The 21,518-nt window shown below is 44.1% G+C and overlaps 2 protein-coding genes across 2 annotated transcripts in view; both read right to left on the bottom strand.

Moving 5' to 3' along the window:
- The window catches only part of mei-P26 (E3 ubiquitin-protein ligase meiotic P26), a 49,252-nt gene extending 32,302 nt beyond the window's left edge, over window positions 1-16,950 (bottom strand). The window contains exons 1-5 of the mRNA XM_050182968.3: window positions 16,853-16,950; window positions 15,325-15,545; window positions 6,958-7,290; window positions 4,482-4,700; window positions 382-591 (exon numbers count right to left, since the gene is read on the bottom strand). Of these exons, the coding sequence (XP_050038925.1) occupies window positions 382-591; window positions 4,482-4,700; window positions 6,958-7,290; window positions 15,325-15,545; window positions 16,853-16,868 (999 nt within the window). The 5' untranslated portion in view covers window positions 16,869-16,950. The remainder of the gene's footprint in view (window positions 1-381; window positions 592-4,481; window positions 4,701-6,957; window positions 7,291-15,324; window positions 15,546-16,852) is intronic.
- Window positions 16,951-17,032: 82 nt separating this feature from the next.
- LOC126536123 (uncharacterized) overlaps window positions 17,033-21,518 on the bottom strand; it is a 71,488-nt gene continuing 67,002 nt past the window's right edge. The window contains exons 19-20 of the mRNA XM_055073804.2: window positions 18,600-18,761; window positions 17,033-17,526 (exon numbers count right to left, since the gene is read on the bottom strand). Coding sequence (XP_054929779.1) covers window positions 17,266-17,526; window positions 18,600-18,761 — 423 coding nt within the window. The 3' untranslated portion in view covers window positions 17,033-17,265. The remainder of the gene's footprint in view (window positions 17,527-18,599; window positions 18,762-21,518) is intronic.

Here is a 21,518-nt window from a genome sequence, read left to right as displayed (position 1 = left end):
CTATAAAAAATTAATCAAGACCAGTGTCCCCACATAATGGTACTTGAGTGCCAGCGTAGTAGTCCTCAAAGCAGTCTCCTGTGTGGAGGCCAGCCACAGGAACCCTTATCTCTAGGTTTTCATCGTTGCTTTCTTCAGTGGCCTCATCTGAGGATGTTTGCTGATTATTGTAAAAGAATATATTCCTCTCCGAAATTAAAATAATTTACAGATTCACTAGGCTCATGCAAATTCTGTCAGTAGAACACATGTAGATCCCATGTAAGTACGCCATTCAAAAACTGCTTAGCAGCAGAATGCCACAACCACCAATCATGGATGGTTATTGCCTACCTAATTAGAATGGGGTTTGACTGTACGTCAGCCAAAGCTATCACTTGCCTGTTTAAGAGACAGGAGCTCAACAGCATTCGCATGTTCCAACAGGCGGTTCCCAAAGTGGCAGGCCTCTTCAATGTGCTCTGTAGTCTTCTCTGCTAGGTGCAGCGAGTCCATTATGTGCAGCTCTTCCTCAGAGTGTAACTTTTCCAGTTCTTCAAGGAGCTCTTCCTGGCGCCTTTCCAGAAGAGACTTGAACTTCTCAAATGCCTCCTGCAGTTTTAAAAACAATACTCTTGAAGCACAAAATCATTTAGCGCATCACTAAGTCAGCTTCAGTGATAGTGTTTTTGCACAGCATTGGCATTTTCTTGCTGAAGCTTTTGGGGGAAAAGCAATGTCCGAGGTTTCTGTGAGGAGAGATAGACAAACGCAACTCCTGTTCTCTTTACTAGGCAACACATTAGACATAAACACAACCTGCGTCACTGACATATGTCCAGACTGCCATACACTATAAGCTTGACTCTTATCATATAGGCTTCCATCGTACCCACACATTTATCTGCAGCACTTCATGCAAATTATCAGTGTACATATTACACAGAAGAGACAAACTGTTCCTTAGGTAAGAATCCATTCAATAAAGGAGCTAATACCCCTGTCACACTTGACATTCTAATGTCATTAAATTCAAATGACACTCGATACAATGAATGGCATTCGGCCCGTGGTGGTGCTACACAGGAAAAATTAATGTCATTTGGTCATGATATCAATGGCGATCATTGCAAAAAAAAATTGGTGAGAAAAGTAAAACAAGTATTGTGTAGAATGTCTGAAAAGTAAATCTATTTATTTTAACATAAATATAGGGTGTATAATATAAAACACATATAAAATGTCTAATTCCAGAATCTCTGGCCACTATAGGCCAAAACAAGGCTTGGCCAGTTTAGTAGCCATAGCTAATAAATTGCAGACAAACAATATGACTGACATGGCAGCGCTGAACGACGCTAAGTTGCAGTAGGTGAAGCGGTTAGCTGATGTGTGCTTTGCATTGCGAGCAACGCATACTAATCAGAGGAAGTGGCTCGATCGTCAAATAGACGCAGATTTCATTCGACACGCCGAAAACACAGGCGTAGAGGCGCCCGATTGTTTACAGTATGGCCGAATAGTAAAGCGACGGCCGCCAGATACCACTGAAGTGGAGAGTAAAAACATTTTGTGACCGCCTGCTGCGCAGCTTTTTTCTACTTAAAATGACAGACTCCTTAATCCACACAAAATTAATTACCTCTTTACATGAATGCTTCTGAAACTACGGATGCTCAATGCCATATTCTGCCTTGTATCTGTGGTGGAGAGCATGCATTTGCTTTGCAGAGTGAGTTTCGCGAACTTATTCGATTGCGTAAGTCATTTGATTCTAATGGTATTAAATATCACTGTGCAGCAACTAAATAATGTCATTCAATGCTAATGCCATTCGATTTGAATGACATTAACCTGTCCAGTGTGACATGGGTCTAACTTGTTTGCTTTGACAATGTAAGCCTACTTTACAGGTCTATACAGGCTTGGGTAAGTAACGTTGCCAAATACAAAACACACTAATGCAAAACTGCAGCAGTAACTGAATATGGCCAAATTTTGTCTTTTGTGTTGTCCACGAAAAAATTGCACCTTCATCTTCCAAAGTAAGGGCAACAATAGAACAGTTCACTGTGCAATGTGGCATCGATACACAGTCAGCTAATGACCATAATGAAACCCCATTTCCAAGCCAAATAAGCGAGCATGCATGCACACACACACACACACACACACACACACACACACACACACACACACACACACACACACGAAAAATGCTAGGACTGCTACTACCGTAAAAACCGGAATATAGGTCGAACTTTTTTTCAAAAAACCATTGCGAAAAGTCGACCCTCGACTTATATACCGGACATTGGCGGAAAAACTACGGAAGTCTTGCAACAATGGGCGGATGAAGTAAACAGCCGCCTTCGCCATCGCCATCATCAGCAGCGCGGCGTTAGTTCTTTATTCTATGGCGTGGCGACATTGTGGCACCGGCATTTTGCGTTTCCACTGTCGCAAAGTTATATTAATTAAAGGCTGCATTTTCATTTTGTTTCAAAATGAGCGGAAGCCGACGTCAATTCACCGTCGCCTTCATGAAAAAGGCGATTGAGTACGCGGAAGCCCACGGCAACCTGGCACCACAGCGCGAACTTGGAGTATCCGAAAATAGCATTCAATAGTGGCGGAGGTAAAAGCAACGTATTACAACTTGCAGCAACCAAAAGAAAACGTCATTTCGTGGCCGGATCGCAGCGAACTGCAGAACTGGAAGGCAAGGTTGCGGAGTCCGTCCGAGAGCTGCGTGTAAGATCGCTGCCTGTGGTCGAATGCATTCGTTTGAAAGCGGTAGAGATCGCACGCGCCTATGGACTGGACAGCGAGAAGCACTCGTCATCCGACTCTGTTCAAACGTGTTGCTCTGATTCGGAGTAGCGCTTGCGGACTTCGTGCCCTTCTGTGTACTGTACACCCGACGAATTTTTAACAGTATCGCGCGACCGTCGACCCGCGTATTTGTCAGCACCTTTTATCATCACGGCACGGAGCGGCGAAATAGCGAAAGTAAGGGCATGTGTACACATGCGCGTATCTCGTTTGTTTCGCTGCTCATCGCCGTTAATACGGTGTTGACAAGCACGCGGGTCGATGGTCGCGCGATATCGCTAAAAACATGGCCAGGTGCACATGCGAGCAGCATTTAAATAAATACTGTCACCATTGTGCAACCCGCTGAGTCGCATTTGTTTATAGGTAAGGGTGTCATGTCTTTCGGTACTTTTGCCACTGAAAAAGATTTTTTTTCATTTTTAGAATTCTATAGTTGGGGGATCGACCTATATTCCGGTCCGACCTATAGTCCGGTTTTTACGGTAACATTCGCTAACACTCAGCACTAAATCTAGTAAATACCGTATTTACTCGCATAATGATTGCACTTTTTTGTCAGAAAAATTGACGCAAATTCAGGGGTGCGATCATTACGCGGGTTAAATTTCCCGCGAAAAAAACAATTTTTTTTTCGTCCCACGTTCTCTGCGGGATGCGGGTGTGGGACACCAAAACAAAAATGGCGGCGGGCGCAGCAAGCCGAACGCGATTTTTTTTTCTTCTCGTGAGTACATTACGTGCATTGAAACAGTTTCTTCCGTATCAGTAATGAATAATATCGTTAATATCGGCAAGTTTGCGGCAATAACGTAGCGATGTCCACTTTGAGGGGACAGAAACAGATGGGTGTGCTTAGCTGCCAGTGACAGAAACGCATGGCCGGCGTGCTGCGGAAACTGCGGCATCTGTCTTCACTACTATCCTAACACGGCACGTTTCCGCTAAGGGTGGGCAAATATCTTAGCTGTGTTACAAGTGTTGACGTATGAATAGGGTACAGTTTTAACGTATCAGTGTAAACGTGGCTACTATCATTGCCGCGCGCGATTTGTTGCGTGCTCACGAGTGCAGGTGAAAAGAATCGAAAGGCGCCTTTTTTGTTTTTGTTGACCACAACCATTATAAAGCCTACCCATAATAAAGGAAAGTTTGGTTGTACCTCTTTTTGTCATGGAAGTGCGGAAAGTGATGAAAGTAATGAAATGAGGCATCTACTTAAGAATGTTTGGTGCGTGCAGACGAGTCGTTAGCGTAGCATTCGACAGATGGTAAGCGCGATAATTATTAGCTAGACTTGGCACACGACATATCGCTGCGGCAAGTTCGGGGTGCGATCATTATGCAAGTAAATACGGTACACACCTATGACCAAGAAAGTTATGGGAGGATGACTGCCACTGTAGCTCAATGGTAGAGCACCATTCGCATAATGAGACATGTGCGCTCTGCACCATCTCACTATTCCTAAATTTTAATTAACAGGAACAATTTATTTACACTATGCTTTCCCTGGCATCATGTGGTTGTAAAAAAAAATAAAAGATCCAGCTTCGCAGTGCCTTATAATGTTGTCACGATGTGCGTTCTGGTCATTTTGTATGGTTTAATACTTCAATCTGCACCAACAGCACACATTTCAATTGGCACATAACTATTCTCCGCACCTGGATTGCAGTCTTGGCTGTGTCCCGCTGTTGCTGGAGGTCTGTGAGACCATTTTGCAGAAGTTCGAGAGATTCTTCGAAAGATTGCAGGTGGTTCTTGCTTTCTGCGAGCAGTGTCTTCATCTCCTCTCGCTGCTTGGCACCCGCCTCAGAGGCCCGTTCGCACTCGTGGTCAGGAGGCTTGTGCTCGCCCAGTGTGCACTCATTGCAGATAGGCACCTGCGCAGTGCAGCAGGAGGTGAAGGCTCAGCTTAGGGCAACTTGTAGCACTCCTTCTCCCCCGCTCTGCTCATGGTGGCAACACCCATGTCCTCTGCTATGGCGTGCGTCATATTCTAGCCTACTCTGTAGCATATTGCACTTAGTGTGGTGACATGAGTCTCAAGCAAAATGTCAACACTGCCTTCGAAACAGTTCTCTACAGTCTCGAATTGTGAGAACGTGCTCGTCATGTTGTATGCGTTGTGGTAAGCACTCATGCATGGACAAGTCAACAATATTTTCTGTATCTCAGTCAGGAGATCCGCAGAGTAAAGGCATGTTTATAGTCCTACGTAATCAGTCCGCGGGCGAGCGTTGCTTGCGGCTGGTCACACTAGGGCGCTTGCGCTGCACCAGCCGAAATGCCCTCCCCTGTATACCTAAACGTGCACACCGTTGGCTGCCCTCTTCAGAGCATGCATAGAATGATCCCCAACCCATGCACCGCTTTGGATGGCTGTTTGAGACCATCAGCTAAGTGGCATAGGTGCCTTTTTCTGCAAAGCATTGTGGGTCTGCGCAGTCAGCGTAACCAACACACGAGTGGAGCAAGAGCCATCCTAATGTCTGAGCGTGTTGGCCGCATCCAGTTACGTTGGCTGCGCCAGTGCGTCAGCCAACGTAACTGGATGCCTAAAGTACTAAAGTATTGTTGTTGTTCTTGCCAACATGACATAGCTTGTGCACTCGTTCTACTTCAGACTATATACGCGCCTGAAGTCTTGTGACTGCGGCGCAGTTTCCCAGTGATTGCCTGAGTTAACTAGGCACGGATAAAAAAAGTCTAACATTTATACCCTGGGAAAGATCTGAAAAATCAGAGCGTTGTAATCTGCTTGGAGATGCCAAATGTATGTTGAATCAAGAAACACAACAAAAGCACATTTCCTGTGCCATTAAGTAGCGTTGTTGCCACACACTAAGATAGTGACAGTATTCACATTAGTGATCACTGTGTTATTGTTACATGAAGCTGTACTGATGAACTGATTGGTTTTCCTATTAAAGTGACAGCTTTAAGGGCCCAGTTATGCAGAAAATCTGGCATTGACCGCGAGCGAAAATTTTCTACCAATCATAGAGCAGTGCGTGCCGCTCGCTTCCTTGCAGCACCACTAGATGGCGCTTGCTTCCATGCAGCCTGCAGCACAGGAGGGGAAAAAAAAGAACAAGAAAGCTCGCTTTCCTGCATAGCACTTGCCGCAAGCATTTCCCCGGAAGCGTGAAAAGCAGTCGAGGACCTTTGAATGCTATCGCGTTCTACTTTTAAAGGCAAAGCTTAAGCATCTCCCAAGCTTTTCTCTTCTTGAGAACACCGTCACTTTTGCTCTTAGTGTATCCTGGCATGCGCATTTTACACTTCATCTAGTAATCGTATTAAGCCGACCTGTAATTTCGAAATTGGGAGCTTTAACAGGGACGGCGATTCTGCGGAGACCCCAAAACAAAGTTTTGGTCCTGGGATAAAACTGGCATTCGCCACCAAGGTTTGCGAGTGGTGGCGCTGGCTAACACTCCCAAGGTTGGTTCTAGTGCTTACACATAAATAGCCAAGAAAGTGGATTGGGAACTGCGCCGCAGTAGCTCAACTGGTTAGAGCATCACATGCGTAATGCGAAGATGTGGGATCGTTTCCCACCTGTTAATTTATCATTTCTTTAACTCAATTAGTTAGTACAAGTAATTTCCCATATGTTTTCCTTGGTGTCTTTGTTTGTTGGCTTCTCATGATACGATTAATAAAAATCGGGCCACTCGGTTAACCCCCTTTCTCCCAGGTCTATCGCCATATCACACACAACGCAACTCGCAAGTAGTAGCAATCTGCTAGCTGAGTGTGCCGACTGAAGAAACAAATATTTTGAAGAATCGCTCATTTATTGAGCTACCATGTACATTACTGAGCCCTCTATATGACTGAACTGTTTTGTGCTGAACTCGTAACCGTTACTTTTTCCAGTTCAGGTTAGGTTCAGTTTCAGCTAAAATTTCAGCTTTGGTACGATGTTCGGTTCAGGTTCGAGTTTGGTTGGTCACCCTGATACAGTATACTTCTGTTAATTTGATCCCACCCAGAAGTACTAGCTGACATCCGTGCATTTATATAGGCCCAAAACGTTCCTTATTTCAATCCTGAAATTGGTTCTTGCTGGATAGTGTGAATTTGACTGGTCACGCACATGCCTGAAACGAAGGAAAAGTGCAAAGCACTTGCCTGACAAGTGAGACAGTAGTGTTTGAGCAGCTCGCTGGTGTGGGTGAGGCAGGTGAGTGGCCGATGCACCTGAGCCATCTGGTCAGGGTCTGGTGCACCTCCCAGCTCTTCGAAGGTCACCACGGCGTGGCTCTCAAAGCAGCGCATGTAGCGGTGCGCGGTCACACAGTTGTTGCACAAGAAGGAGGCACAGTCATTGCAGCGGGCAACCGCTGTCTCCTTGGCCTTGCACGAGGTGCACACCATGCTCAAAGTTTCTAGTGCGGCACGATCCAGCTCGTTTACCATTATGTGCTCCAATGGACAGCTGTCCACAACACCTCGCCCCACTATCTGTAAAGAACAAGGCACAGCTATTCCAACTATTCTTCACATGCCAGGCCAGACTATCAGGCGAAAGATTACTAAAGGGAAACTGGACATTATATTTGCAGACCTTTTCTAGCTATAAAGACAAGCCTATGGAGCAGAAGCATACTTGTGACACTGCACTTGAAAAATACACTTTAATTTCATTCGCTTTCTTGAAAATACTTTCTTTTTTTGTGTGTGTTCAGTGGTGGCAATGCACTTCTACATTTTGGAGCAGCCACTGGATCAGGCAAAATGTAGTTTTGGAGAACCTACTACTGTACTTGGAGCAGGTTTAAGGTTCTAAATTTAAGTTTAGTTTAGTGTTCTCTTTAGTTTACATAATCATTTCATCATAAGAACTAGGGGGAAAAAAAGAAGCGATTCCCCGCAGCATGTGACAGCGGCAGAGGCCCTGCGCTAAAAACACGCTCCTTGTTGTGCTACATGAAATGGTCACAAACATTAAAGTGGCCCTGAAACACTTTTATGACTAATAGAATGACATCCCCAATAAATTATGTTGCCTCACAAACCTCCTGCTGCTAAAATGTTTTAATCCTTCAACCACAAGCAGGGTTAGACGTGGTTATCAGAAGCATCAGTGGCTTTGTCTCCTTTCATTTCCAGTAGCGCGCCGGAAGCTACACAGGGGAGACGGCAAGGAGGTGTAAGGGAGCAATGCAGCGCTGGCCCCACCCAAAGGTTCAACATGAGATGGCTCATGGCGGCTGCAATATCTATGCTTTTCATCTTGGAGGCCAGGTGCAGCAGACGCAGCAAAGTGCAACTGTCGTGTTTAGACCAGCAGTGCAAAGTTACCCGTTTTTTTTCTAGGTGTGTACATTATTTTCCTTTTTTTTTTCCGGATCACAGACATACACATTTTTCATTTATTTAATCCAAATGAGCAATAACTTTACTACTGAGGATGTTCTCACAACCACAAAGTCAGCGAATAGCTGTTGTGGGTCCAGCAGCTTGTGATGATGCACGACACTCAAGGAGTGAGCAGGCAATTTGTCACTACTTTTGACACGAAATTGTAAATTCTCTGCTGCATGCAATGCAACAATATTTGGCTCACATGTCTACAGTAGTCTCGTTAACAGATCGGCAACATTTTCTTACTACGTTCACAAAGTGTTTCGGGCCCCTTTAAAGGGACACTAAAGCAAAACACTCAATCAGCTTAGACGGATGAAGTGTTAATTCATGATCTCTGCAGTCAATTTTGAAACACTAGGTTCATTATTAGTAGAGGAAATGAAGGTCAAGGTATCCGCCTTGGAATTTCGTGCCATTTCCGCAATGCCGGTACCCCAGTGTGACGTCACAGATTTAAAATTATTCATACTTAGGCCGTGTTGAGTCAGCAAAAGTTCCAGACACTCACCATGTTCAATCTTTGGCTCTTATACAACACAATTAGTCTATCTTTACCACTGAAGAATTAATTAGGCCCTAGAAGGCCCTATCGAAATCCATGACATCACCACGAGCTGGTCAGGAAACTTCAAGGAGGCGTCACCACCCATCTTTTGTTATGGCGTTTTTTCTGGGTTACCAAGTGTCTTATCGTGGCAAGAGTGGCGTTTTGATATTGTGGATATTGTAATTTCTTCTGATACAGAAGAAATCATTTTTCTCATTGGTGTCCCTTTATGAGGACACTAAAGACGAACACTAAATTGGTTTATTCTTTCAAAACCCTATTTTCTTCGATTTTGAGGTAATGAGTGGATTATTAGAAAATAAAGGTCACAGTTCTATTTATTAAATTTTGTGCCAAAACTCGCCGTTATGAGACTGATTGCAAAGTAAATTTTTGTATTTGGGCCATTGCTACTCAGTAAGATTTTGAAATTTGCTAAGTTCAGTCTTCAGGTCTTCTAGAATACAATGTAACTCAACTTTACCTATAAACAGTTCACTAGATTAGAGCAGTTGCCATCAAAATCCATGATATCACAAGGAGCTGGAGTGGAAACTCTGAGAAGGTGTCACCTGTCTTATGGTTGTTACCCCTTTCACCCCCCCCCCATTTAGAAAAGCGTCTTCTCATGGTATGAGCTTTTTTTTCCCTCTCTCTCTCTTGGCATTGACATGGGTAATCTACTAACTTGTCTGAAATAAATTTTTTCTTTTAGTGTCCCTTTAATGGCATGCCTGTTTTGCAATATTGATGTTCTGGACATTTAGATTTTGCTGCCTGTATCATAATCAGGACTGTGATCACCGTATTGTTCTTTATTTCCTCACTGATATAAGCTCCCAGGATAAGGCATAAAGGCTAAGTCACTTGCTTATTGAGGTTCAGCTTCTTTACCACGACCTTTACCAAAGACACATGTATTACCAAAGACATGGTGTCGGAATCCTCGTGTCCCTTGATGTTCGCATGCACAGCAAACATCGTGTCGGGCACAAGCGCCAGCAGGTTTGGGGTGAATGGGGAAGCCTTCCTTTCGCAGGCAGCATGGATCGCTGCCATTATAAAATACATTAGATTTTTTTTTTCTTTAATGTTGAAAAATGCAGTCTATTTTCCCATGATGTGGAAGGCATACTACTCACTGGGTCGTCACGATCACAGGGTTTGTACAAATCACTAGACTTAACACTGAAGGACAATTCAAATAGATGCCAAAGGTCGAAATTCAAGGAAAGTAAACAAATCTTACCTGTACAAATACACTGGCAAATATTAAACTTGTTTTCTTAACTGCAATTTCTTGCAGCTGAATAGCTGCCATGTTGCACAGCTCAAGCTTTTTAGGTGGCTTTTCAAATTTTACTTTCCCATTGTAACAATGTCGGTTACCTTCTAGCATGACGGTTAGTAGTGTCTGACTTCAGTAAAAGATACACACTGCGTTAAAACCAAACAGCTGAAGCTTACTTTCCACCAGGCATTTCTAGAACTTAGGGCTCGAAAATGGAGCCATGATGGCTGCAGTGTGAATCATTAGCAAAACAACAAAATGGTGGCTAGGTTTTGTTGCTTTATCTGGCCTCATCTAGCTCCAGGATGGCAATGGTAGTTTAAACAAGCCTGTTGTTGCTGGCTGTGGACCCACCATATATTGCATCACTGGGCGACACTATGAAAAGAAAATATTTAGGATCGTTTCCAAAGTGTCCGTGGCATAGCCACAATGTGGAGTATTTTACTTTAAATGGTCAAAAGCCACCCCTAGCCACAGTTTTCAAAGAATTCAAGGGTTTCAAGGAGGCGTACAAACCTTATGATCATCAAGCTCAACAGCATATGAAGATCAATGATCATATGCTCACACAATAGCTGTCACAGGCAAGACAATTATTGCAATAGCAATTATATGGACACTCCAGGTAAATTGGCATCTAATATCGTGGAGAGCTAAGTGCCATAATCACAAATGGAGGAAGCAGTAGCTGAAGTTTGTGATGCCTTTCAAATGCAAATTTCATAGTTATCACTAGACTATTCATGTCCACTGCAGAATGAACACCTCCCTCTAGCAATCTGATTACCAGTCTCGCGTATGCCAACTCTATCCTATGCCTGACAATTTCCTTATCTTATCACACCATTTAATCCTCTTCTGCCCTCAACTGTTTCCCTTTTCTTGGCACTCATCTGCTGCACTGCATGATTTTCCATTTTCATTGGGGTTGCGGGAATGCAGGCATGCATCCCATCTGCGCAGTTTCTTTGGTCAGCAGTTTCTTTCGACCTCCCCATTCACAATGCATCTATACCAAATACCGCGATCCAAACTAGTGTCGCATGCGTGGCAGGCTAATATGCTTTACCTGCAATGGGATAGGCCATATTTCCCGCCATTGTAGCTGTCGCCGGTCGTCATCACCTCATCCCATGTACACTTCCCGCCTGAAAGACAGTCGGTCGACTGTCCTCTTCGTTTCGTGCTTGCAATGACCCACCATACTCTGATTTTCCTGCCCCAACACCATGCTATGACCATTTGCAATCCCCACAGAATGGATGTCCTTGCTTTCCACTGACCATCGCTCGCCGTCACCAAACCCTTGTCTTTCACCTTCGGAAAACTGACCAGTGCAGCTCCTACAGGTGATGGTGCATTGGCCACCCGACCCGGAAATCCTCTGTTGACCCTGGCTACCAAAAAAAAAAAACTTTTTTACGTATAAGTGGATGGCGTGCCTGTTTCGGCACTCATAGACACTGGGGAGCAACTATCTGTCATGAGCACTCGTCTTTGACACCCGCCATGTCACCTGTCATTCCAAATTGCTGACGGCGATACACCTTCTGTCGTTGGCGTTCGCACTGTGCGTGTGAGCTTCACTGGCCGCCAGATTTCAGTTACATTTGCAGTTATACAACAGTGTCCCCATGACGTCATTCTCAGCCATGACCTCCTGAGCACCCATTCTGCCCTTATTGACTGCTCCTCTGGCCTTCTACAGTTGGAACTTCCTTCTGTATCCAACCTCAACATCGCGACACCACCGGGTTTATGTGTCGAGTTTGTCTATCTGTGACCAGCAACTGCGATGTATGTCACATTGACCTCGGAGTCCCCTGTTTGTGACAGTGACTATCTGATCTCCCCTTCTCTCGACGCTCTTCTGGCGCGGTACGTTGTGCTGCCCTCACTCTGTTGCGACTGTTGTGGAGAATCGGGCAAACAGGGTGGGTTTACCTATTCTCAACTTTGGACGCACCCCACAGTTTCTTCCTAAAAGCATCATGTTGGGCAGCATATCACCTTTAGACGCACGCGGCCCTCTGGCCTCGACTATAGATTCTCCACAGTCACAACCTGCAAGCCCCGTAATCATATGTTTGCATATTATTAAATGTTTGCAGAGTTTGTTCTGTAGGGGTGCTGTGGACAGGCATTCTGCCGTATAGTCACAGCAACAATCTGCACACAGACGAGCAGAAATGTTTATGAAGTTTGTTAATGAAATATTAACAAAACAGCTGCCAATGATTCAGTTGCCATTATACATTGCTTCTATCCGTTCATGCCGCTGCCACATGGGTAGGTCTGTTGAATCAATGAGCCCAAAAAATGGGCCATAGGAAATAGCCTAGCGACTGCATTTGTCATTTTGGAAATTCGTTTTGCTCTAAACTATACGCAAATTGAGAAGAGCAAAATAATTTGTGCCAATACAACAATAGTAAATGAGCCCTGAAAATATGGCATTTTACGATAATACAGCAAAAGTTGGCTGGTATGGAATTGCATCATGCATACATATATCATCCATTCATGTGTTTCGCACTTTTTTTGGTCGCAAATGCAAGCAACGAGAGAACTCTCTCTTGCTATCATAGTGGTGCCTGCCATGTACGGCAAAGAATATAGACCCATGACAATCCCATGGATGCCGCCATGTTTGATCACCTGGTGACACGTCCATTGCTTGCCTCAGCTGCCTCCGTAGCATCCATGTTTACGATGCATGTGCATGAAACTGGTGCAGCTCAGTAAATCTGTTTCAGTGTATATCATAGACAGTTACTTGGTGGACGACACGAAGCTTTGGCCACAGCTTCAAAGAACATGTAAGCTCTTTCAAAGCTCATTACGCCTTGTCCAAACGGCACAAGTCATGTATACGGTGCTGTACTAGAAATGGGGCTAGAAATGTATTCCAAGATGTCCAAACTTTGCACTTGTGAATTAAATCGGGATCAGTGTGTTTTGCTCTTTGTTCTTTATTTGGCTAACACTGAAGCAGCAGCTTGTCATGTTTCTGACTCTGTAAAGTTCCTCAGCGTGGTCACTATCTGATCATTTATTTTCTGCATAACGGCTTGCGGGTATGCACCGTTGCGATACATTTGTTCTTACTGCACTCAAGGGGTTTAGAATGCAGATGTTCCATACATTGTTAAAAGCTCATAGTAAAGACGTATTACTGCTAGTCACTTGCTTACTCTGTGGACCGACACATTCAGCTCCAAACATTCATGTTTTGTTGGTGTAGCTGCTGTCACCGATGCCTCAACGCATCGATTCAAGTGTGTGCCCATTTACTTATTCTTGATACACTGGCGATCAGTGAGCATAAGTTTGCGTGTCAACTGAGGCGGATGTGTCTAGATGCTGTACAAGAAACTTACTATGCCAGGCAGTGGAGCAACTCCCTTTCTCACGGTGTAACAAGCGGTATACTCATTCTTGCTGAGGTTCTGGGGTTGAAGTTAGCAATAGTGATAGGAGGTTAGTGATATAGTGCTGGCGGATGAGTGAATTTTTTTATCCTTGGGAAAAGCTGTGCATCGCAAGGAGGTGGCAACACACAGTCCTTATGTAGCAGTAGTTTGTGGACTCGGTCACAGAGATTCATTGCATTCCTTAATATACCAGACTCTTATTTTTGCAGCCAACTACTGAATACGTCTTCCCTCTATCGCTAAACATTTTGCAGATGAATGGAAGACAGTCCGTTAGTGAGCCCTTAGTTGCAATTCTGACATCTGATCGCACAGAAGCAGGGCAGAAACGGTAATGGTTTTGCATTTGTGCGCGTTCGCTGAGGGAATGCGTGGCGCACAACCCAAAAGTGCTACCTCATTTCTCTAGTGCAAATTGCCCCATAATAAGGGTCTATAGATGCGCGATAGTAGCGTGCAAACGGCACGGCCCTAAATACACTGCACAAATAGTTGTCACGGCCAATATTAAATTTGTGTGTAGCAGTTTAAACGTGGTGCACCAAAAGTTCGACAGCTGCCCCTTAACACTTTTTGAGGAATATTTAGTTTATACCAGACAACTTGTCTTTGATGTAAATTTACCTGCCTTCCCAAATTAAGTGCATGCATATTACAGGTCATCACTGGGCACAGCCACCTGAACTTGGTCAACAGCATCTGGCATGTACTCTAGCACAGGTTGACCCACCCATCAATGGTTCAAATCTTTGTTAGAAACATTTTAGAGGAATAGTTTTTTCAGGGAGTGCCAAGTGCAAAATGTAGTCCAGTAGACTTAAAAGGGCACTAAAGAGAGACAATAAATCAGTTTAGACCAATAATCTTTTAAAACTTCATTTTCATTAATATTGCAGTAACTTTTTTTTGCCTTTGTAGTTCAGTAAAATCTCTTCAAACATGCTAAGCTGAGTCTTTCCCTCAATTAAAATACTCTGTAGTCCATTTTAGTGATCAAAAATGAACTAGGCCTGAGCAGGCACTGTCAAAATCCTTATGTTGCAGCAAGCTGGCGTGTGTATGAACTTCATGGTGGTGTCCACATCCACCTTCTCACAGTTTGTGGAATTGCAACAGGGTAACTTACCAATGCAGATCAAATAGTTTTTTTATCTTTAGTGTCCCTTACGGCTAAACCCCATGAGAGCAGTTTAGTGCGTGACGGCAACGAGTTACAAAACAGGCCGTCGCTTGAACAGATTGCTCGGTCTTGTCGCTCGAGTGCTCAGTTCTGGAAATCTAGAATTCATCGCTTGTCGCCCGAAAGTGCAATGAGCGACTAGCCAATAATGCGAAGCTGTAACTGGATGTACATTACTTAAGTACTGCCGATTGTCGTACGGAACGAGCAAACGACTGAAATTTTATACGTGCAAGGATAAAAAGCTACTGCAAGACCCTCGGAAATATTTCATGCTGCTTTTTACAGCAAAATGCACCAGGTTAAATTATTAAAGCATGCATCATGCCAGCCAGCTTTGATGCGTATTTGCCGTCCTCATACCGGAAACAATGGGGAGACGTCGCTCAAAGTCGTGGCTCGCATGGAGTACGACTTGTAGGCGACGAGCGAACGCGACAGCCATCTCCATCACGTCGCTTGTTGCTGTCACATGCAAGATCGCTTGCATGGGGTTTATACTTCAAAACTCTGCGCCAAAAATATTCTCCTAGACATCACCAATTCTTGAAAGTCCGCATGTGTGTTCTGTGCAATCCCTTCCTCAACAGAATAGCACCACCTAGCAACAGTGGAGAACCGTGGCACTGCGTTTTAGCTTCCCATGCACACGTGCAGTTTTGCAGGCACTTACTTTTGTCCTGTGGCCACATTCGGGGCATTCGAGTTCGTGTTTCCCAGCATTGCTTTTGTTTGCCGCAGCCTGCTTTTCTAATGTCGATTCAAGACAAGTCTCACAGTAGGTGTGCAGGCAGGCCAGCAATCTAGGTTGCTTGTAACCACTGTTGCATATGGCGCAGAGTGGATCGTGCTCCTCGGAGCCACCAAGCGGCGAAAGATTTCCACTCTCCATTGCTGCAAAGCAAACAATTGCACATAATGTGATCAGGACTCGGGTGCTTATGGAAGTTTTGCTAATGCTATATTCGAGTGGTAGAGCACTTTGCCATGCTACAAGGGTGGTGAAAATGTTTTAAAGCTGCTTTGTGAGAGCAACCATGCATAAAGTGATGATACTGCCTCTTTATCATCTGAGGAACCTACTTACGCTAGCAGTAACACTTCACTGCTTTTTTACTTTTCTCTTTACAGCTCCTTCACAACACTTTCATACGACCACTCGAGTATGCCATGAATCAAGCAAATAACTAGCAATGTCGCCTTTTCTTCAACAACATGTCAAGCGAATCGGTAACCCTGTTCACTGTGCGTCTTTATATCAAAGCTGCAGTCACAATGGGCGCCATGTGCGAATCGTGCAATTTACAGCTGCTGCAAAAGCTTTAGAAACACCGATTTGGGGGCTCTTTGCTGAAAAATTTCGAATAAGAGTCGGATTTTTTGCTCTTAACCTGGTCGTCCAGCCAGTGTGCTAATCTGTGCGCACAAACGAGCAGCGCTTAACTGTCGGTCGTTGCCAAGTGCTTGCAGCGGCACTGCTACTAATGTCAAAATTCATTCGCAGCCCTTCACTACGCAGTTTCTCACAACGCATTGCGCAATTTGGGGACGTTAAATCCCACAATTTTACTTATTTTGAAAGACCGTAAAGCGTTCCTGCCCCGTGTAATCCCGTATAACATATTCGCACGTACAACAAAGAAACTTGCTTCGCCGTCTGTTTACTGTTTCCTCAGTGCGCAAGCCACAAAGATGAACAAAATACGAAGGAAACATTGGCGTCATGGAGCCTTTCCAAGCCAAGACTGCATACTTTATTGAAAAACTAGAACATTTAGACGGGCAAAAGGGGGCTGAATGTGGCTAATAGTGCGAGACAAAGTGCTCAATGCAGTACAGCCGTGTCTTTCCGCCTGAAGCATAGTCGCAATATGTGGGGCACCGTATTACGACGCGCATATAAGCGATGCTTAAATAGCTTATCAACGAAGCTTCACGCGCTCTATTTATTGCCGTATGCCCGACAGCTGTTTTACTAACCCCGTGCACACTTAGAGGTGCATGCATTTAATACACGGCACATAATAATTCGAAGTCACCTTCGCCTAAGCCTAACCGACGACTAACAGCCCAGCAGCCTTCGACGGATGTTTAATTTAGCTGTATACAAAGCAGTGAATTTGCATGCTACAATGCATTTCATTCGTCACTAAAACCGTTACGCAAAGAATGAATTGTGGAGAACACACAAATTTTCCAACCTTTTTCTTCCGTCATGGAGATCCTGCGTAAAGTACAACCGCCATACCCAAGCAAGCAAGGTAACTGGTCGGCGCCGATTGGTTGCTGCCCAAAAAACTTCTGCTTGAAACCGACGACGACAGCGCCGCCCTATCTACGGGCGCTCCAAGACAGACCAATTGACACAGTAAAACTCGCAATAATTTTTCAATTTTTTTATGCCATGGAAAAACATATGGCCATATATATACGGTACAGAATGATGCCAGAGCGCACTACAGCACTTCACATGACCGCATGTCACAACAAAACACGCGTAACAGAAAACTGCGCCTGATCGTTACACAAATATTTCACATTAGTTCGAAAACGTTTGCCACAACTATGCCTTTAAGTGTGCACTTTTTTTTTTTCAGAGCAGTTACGCCGTGCTTTAATTTGGCAACGTCGATGTCGGTTGCTCATTCATGCGGTTCAACGCCAAGTCCGTCCATTTTTGTTCTTGTTCTCTCAGAGTTTCGTTCACGTTGCTGTTGTCCGGTTCTGGGTCTGGCAGCTCCATCAGCGGCACGGCGATGTCTTCATCTGGTAGCTTGTCTTCGCGCCACTTCGTGTCGACAACGTCTATCATGATCCCATCACGAATCACGTCGCTGTCCATAGCGGACCTCCGCAGCGGTTGCGGCCGTTTGCGCTGTTGACGGTACACGAAAGATGGGAAAACTTGATCACAGAAGCGAAGCGCGCTGCAACTGGCGACTCACAAATCGCAAGCGTCGAGAACCGGCACAAAAAGCATCAAAATGCAATCCATAAGGCGAAATCACACACATACATTCAGATTGTCGTGCCAAGCTGTCCAAAATGCACCGTTGCCGGTCTCAGTACAACGTTGCCAGCATCGTCATCACACAGCGCTGCTGTGCCATAAAACTGTGCGCGCGGTTGCACTGCACTGCACCATGGCGTCACTCTTTTCTTTTTCACTTCATTTGTTTTAAAAAATAACGCAGCAAAAGTTTAAACATATCGCTCATAAAATCCTTATAAAAATTTAAAACACGGCCAACATGAATAAAAATATAAAATTTGAAGCGCAGGATAAAGTTGGCATACATGTAGTGAGAAACTCTATGAAAGTTGGTAAAAACGAGCTCAATGTGATGAGGAAAAAGGTAAATGCCCCCCAAACAGCAGAGGTAGACTTGTGATAACGTAGTGAACAAGAAACAACAGTTGTGCAAAACACTTTGGTTACAACTCATGAAGTTGAGTGAGGTATGCACCGAGGTACTACAGAACAAATGGTGTCAGAACAGTCCAAGCATTGAGAACAACTAATAGATTGGCAGATGCCAGAACAAACCGTTATAGCCACACAAGTCAAAATTGATGAGTACATTTAGTTTCTTGACAGAAACGTTTCATGCAGTGTCCCGAAAATATTCCATGTGAACAGCCACTCACGTTAGCTTTTCATAAAGGTAATTCATTACACGGCACTACGACCATACAGTAAACATTCTTTGACTGAGGAATAAACAACAACTTGTCATTGTGATCACATGCTTTTGCACCAAAATACTTTGCGACAAGTTATACATTTACTAATCTGCAGTGCATCACTAGTTACTTTATAAAAACAAGACACCCACAGATGCAAAGAAAATGTGGATACAAAAGTAATACTAGGAAGGAATTGAAAGCTTTGTAGGTGGTCCCTGTTGGGTGCTACTAACAAAATGCATGTTAGCTAGGCCTACTGACTTTTTGTAACACCTCGGGAAGTTCAGTTGGCCGCTTTTTGGCCTTCAGTTGACGATGAAGGTTTACAACAATTTTTTTCACTGCTTTTCCAATGTCTTCAGCCGTTGAGCAATTGTTCTTCAGAACAGCCCATGTTATGCAGTCAACACCAGGAGGAGAATTCTGCATAAGGTAAGTAATAAAATACACAAGGTGAAGATAAGACTTTAGTTGTTCAAAATCCAGACTCTCTCAGCTCACTGCAGCACTTGCAGCCAAAATCAAAACATTTTGGCCTTTGACACAAGGGCAAAATGTACACAAGACCTTGTCAGTGCTCTTTCAGGAATGTTTCAAATGATCAGCAACCATTTCTTTTCTTCCACTGAATATGCACGGCACAATGAGAAAAGCAGTCATCTCCCAGCAGGTGCTTCTCAACCTCAAGCTGATAATATTGTTGTGGCACGTGTGGTAGTCAAAGACCTTTTACTGGCATTTATTACATAGCACCATCCTTACATGCTATACAGTAGAACCCTCTTGATATGTTAGGCGACCAAGAAAAAGTATGTGCAATCCGGATAAACGTAACATCCAATAATGCTTGCAGGAGCACTACAGATGGAGCAGGCTACTGCCCCACAAAAACACTTTTCTGACTAATCATAAAACGGCCTCACTATTAAAGGACGTCGCCTCACAAATCTCCTGCCATGAAAAAATTTCTAATCTTCTAAATATATGCGGAGTTAACAGGTAGTCATTGCACTAATGCATTGCTTTACCTCGCCTCCACTAGCATGCTGGAAGCTACGCAAGAGGGCATGGCACCGGCCAAAAGTTGTTTCTTTCTTCTTTTTTTTTTTTCTCTCTCTCTATATATACGACACTAGTTCTGGATCAGGTGTGTGCAGTGCTCTCTCGATGTGAGATGGGCGCTCGAGCGCCTGAAACTACATCACTTGCAGCAGAGACCAATCAGCGCATGCAGTTGTCTGATCGTCTCGCCAACAAGAGGGCTCTTCGCGGCATTGCGGTGTCTAAACTACACAGCACACTGGTATGGCCTCGAAGGCCATGCTCAGCTGGTGCAACTATGCGCAACCAGCATGTGTAGACCGAAAGTGCAAAAATGAAATACTTCTGTCTTTTCTTTTTTTAGGATTGCAGATGTGTACTTTTCACCTACTTAACTATTTAACTAAAAGTTAGCAATTACAGTTTACTGAGAATGTTCTTGCAATCCAACAATCAGCCAAGAAATGTTGGTGGGCTTCACTGCTTGTGACATAGCAGCATGATGACATTGTGAAGGAAAGAGCCATTGATTTTGCACTGTTTTTGACACAAGATTGTAAATACTCTTCCGCATGCAGTGTAATACTGACTCGCATGTTCACAGGAACATCATCTACAAATCAGCAACATTTTTCTATTTTGTTCTAAATGTGTTTTAGGGCCCCTTTTAAAGTTGAATAGGAAGCCAAATACTGAAATCTCACTAAATAAAGCTGTCTATTGTTGCCTGGTGGCTAGATTGGACATTAAGCACTTTCCTTGAGTTATTGCAGCCATGAATCACACTTAATGGAGTTTTCAATTTCCATCTGCCACTTGAGTTTAATGTTTGACAATTTATTAGCCTCTCCTTGAACATTCACAGCCATATTTAAAATCAGTTTTCATGCAACCGTGCAGCATATTGAAGAAATCACGCACGGTGCATCGAAGGTCATGACAGTGCCTGCAAATGTGGGTGTCAGGTGACCACTTGTGCCTTCGTCCACTTCACCTTTGTTCTTATGTCATGAGCCATGTTGAGATCGGCAACTATCTTAACACGACTATCTCATGTGGCAATGCTACTGTGCGAAATAGCAGGACCAGTATAATGTAGCGATCCCTATCACTTGCTTCAATACCGTCCTTATCATCCACCACTCGTGACCAGATCATGGTAATAACATCGGTGGAGCACTACTCAGCTCGCCGACAAAGCGTGAAAAGGAAAAAAAATGGAATAGAATCATTACATTATCCAGCCCAAATTCTGTGAGGCGAGCAATTTCAGCGGTGACGTGCAGCAGTCAACACAGGAGCCTCTGACGGACGATGCTGCATTGGTAGTGCACCATCGGCTTCTAGACGTAACAACCACAAAGTTAAACCTAACAAACAAGAAGCCAATACACCTGACCCAATGGGAACTAAGCAGGACCTGTGTTTCAAAGCATAAGAGCCGAGAAAATGTAATAAACAGAAACATATCAATGAGGTTCTACTGCATAAGGTTTAGCCAAGAGACTGCACTCATGTGCCTGCTGCATTCCCTGCACTGTACTGTGAACAGCCAACAACATGATCACTTCATGCTTGATAACGTGGAGAGCGATGAAAGTCAGAACGTGTCCAGGCGCATGTTGGCATCGTCAACGCACTTTGCCTACCTACTCTGACATTAGACTGTATTAACACATTTCAAAACCTGCATTTTTTTTAAAAATAGCCGTGCCTTTCCTCAAATGCGTCCAGCACAAATGCGCCACAAGCTTTGCATCACATGTCGGAAACAATGTGCAAAGATGCACACTAGTGTTCAGCTGCCAAAGGTGCCATTCCTGCAGCAAAAGTACACGATGCGACATTTTCCGTAATTTATGACCTCACCTCACCACTGCTCGCACACCACAAAAATACAGAAACTTCCAGCTGGCCATAGATAGTGTAAAAAAGAGAGCCCAAACATTTGTGCGAAAAACAAAGTGCTTTAAAAAAAGAAAAGTTTCTACTTATGAATGTGGTCAGCTACACAAGAAATAAAGCCGTGAGAAAGAATATGCAGCTTGCACGTAGTGTGGGAACCAGAAAGCAAAGCTTTCTTTGGAATTTGTGAGGAACGCTGTTTTTGTTTAGCAATCATTTGAGTGTTGAGACCAC

Source organism: Dermacentor andersoni, chromosome 4 (genome assembly GCF_023375885.2).
Source record: "Dermacentor andersoni chromosome 4, qqDerAnde1_hic_scaffold, whole genome shotgun sequence".
NCBI lineage: Eukaryota > Metazoa > Arthropoda > Arachnida > Ixodida > Ixodidae > Dermacentor > Dermacentor andersoni.
Note: the sequence above shows the minus strand (reverse complement) of the source record. Positions and strands in the feature narration are given on the sequence as shown.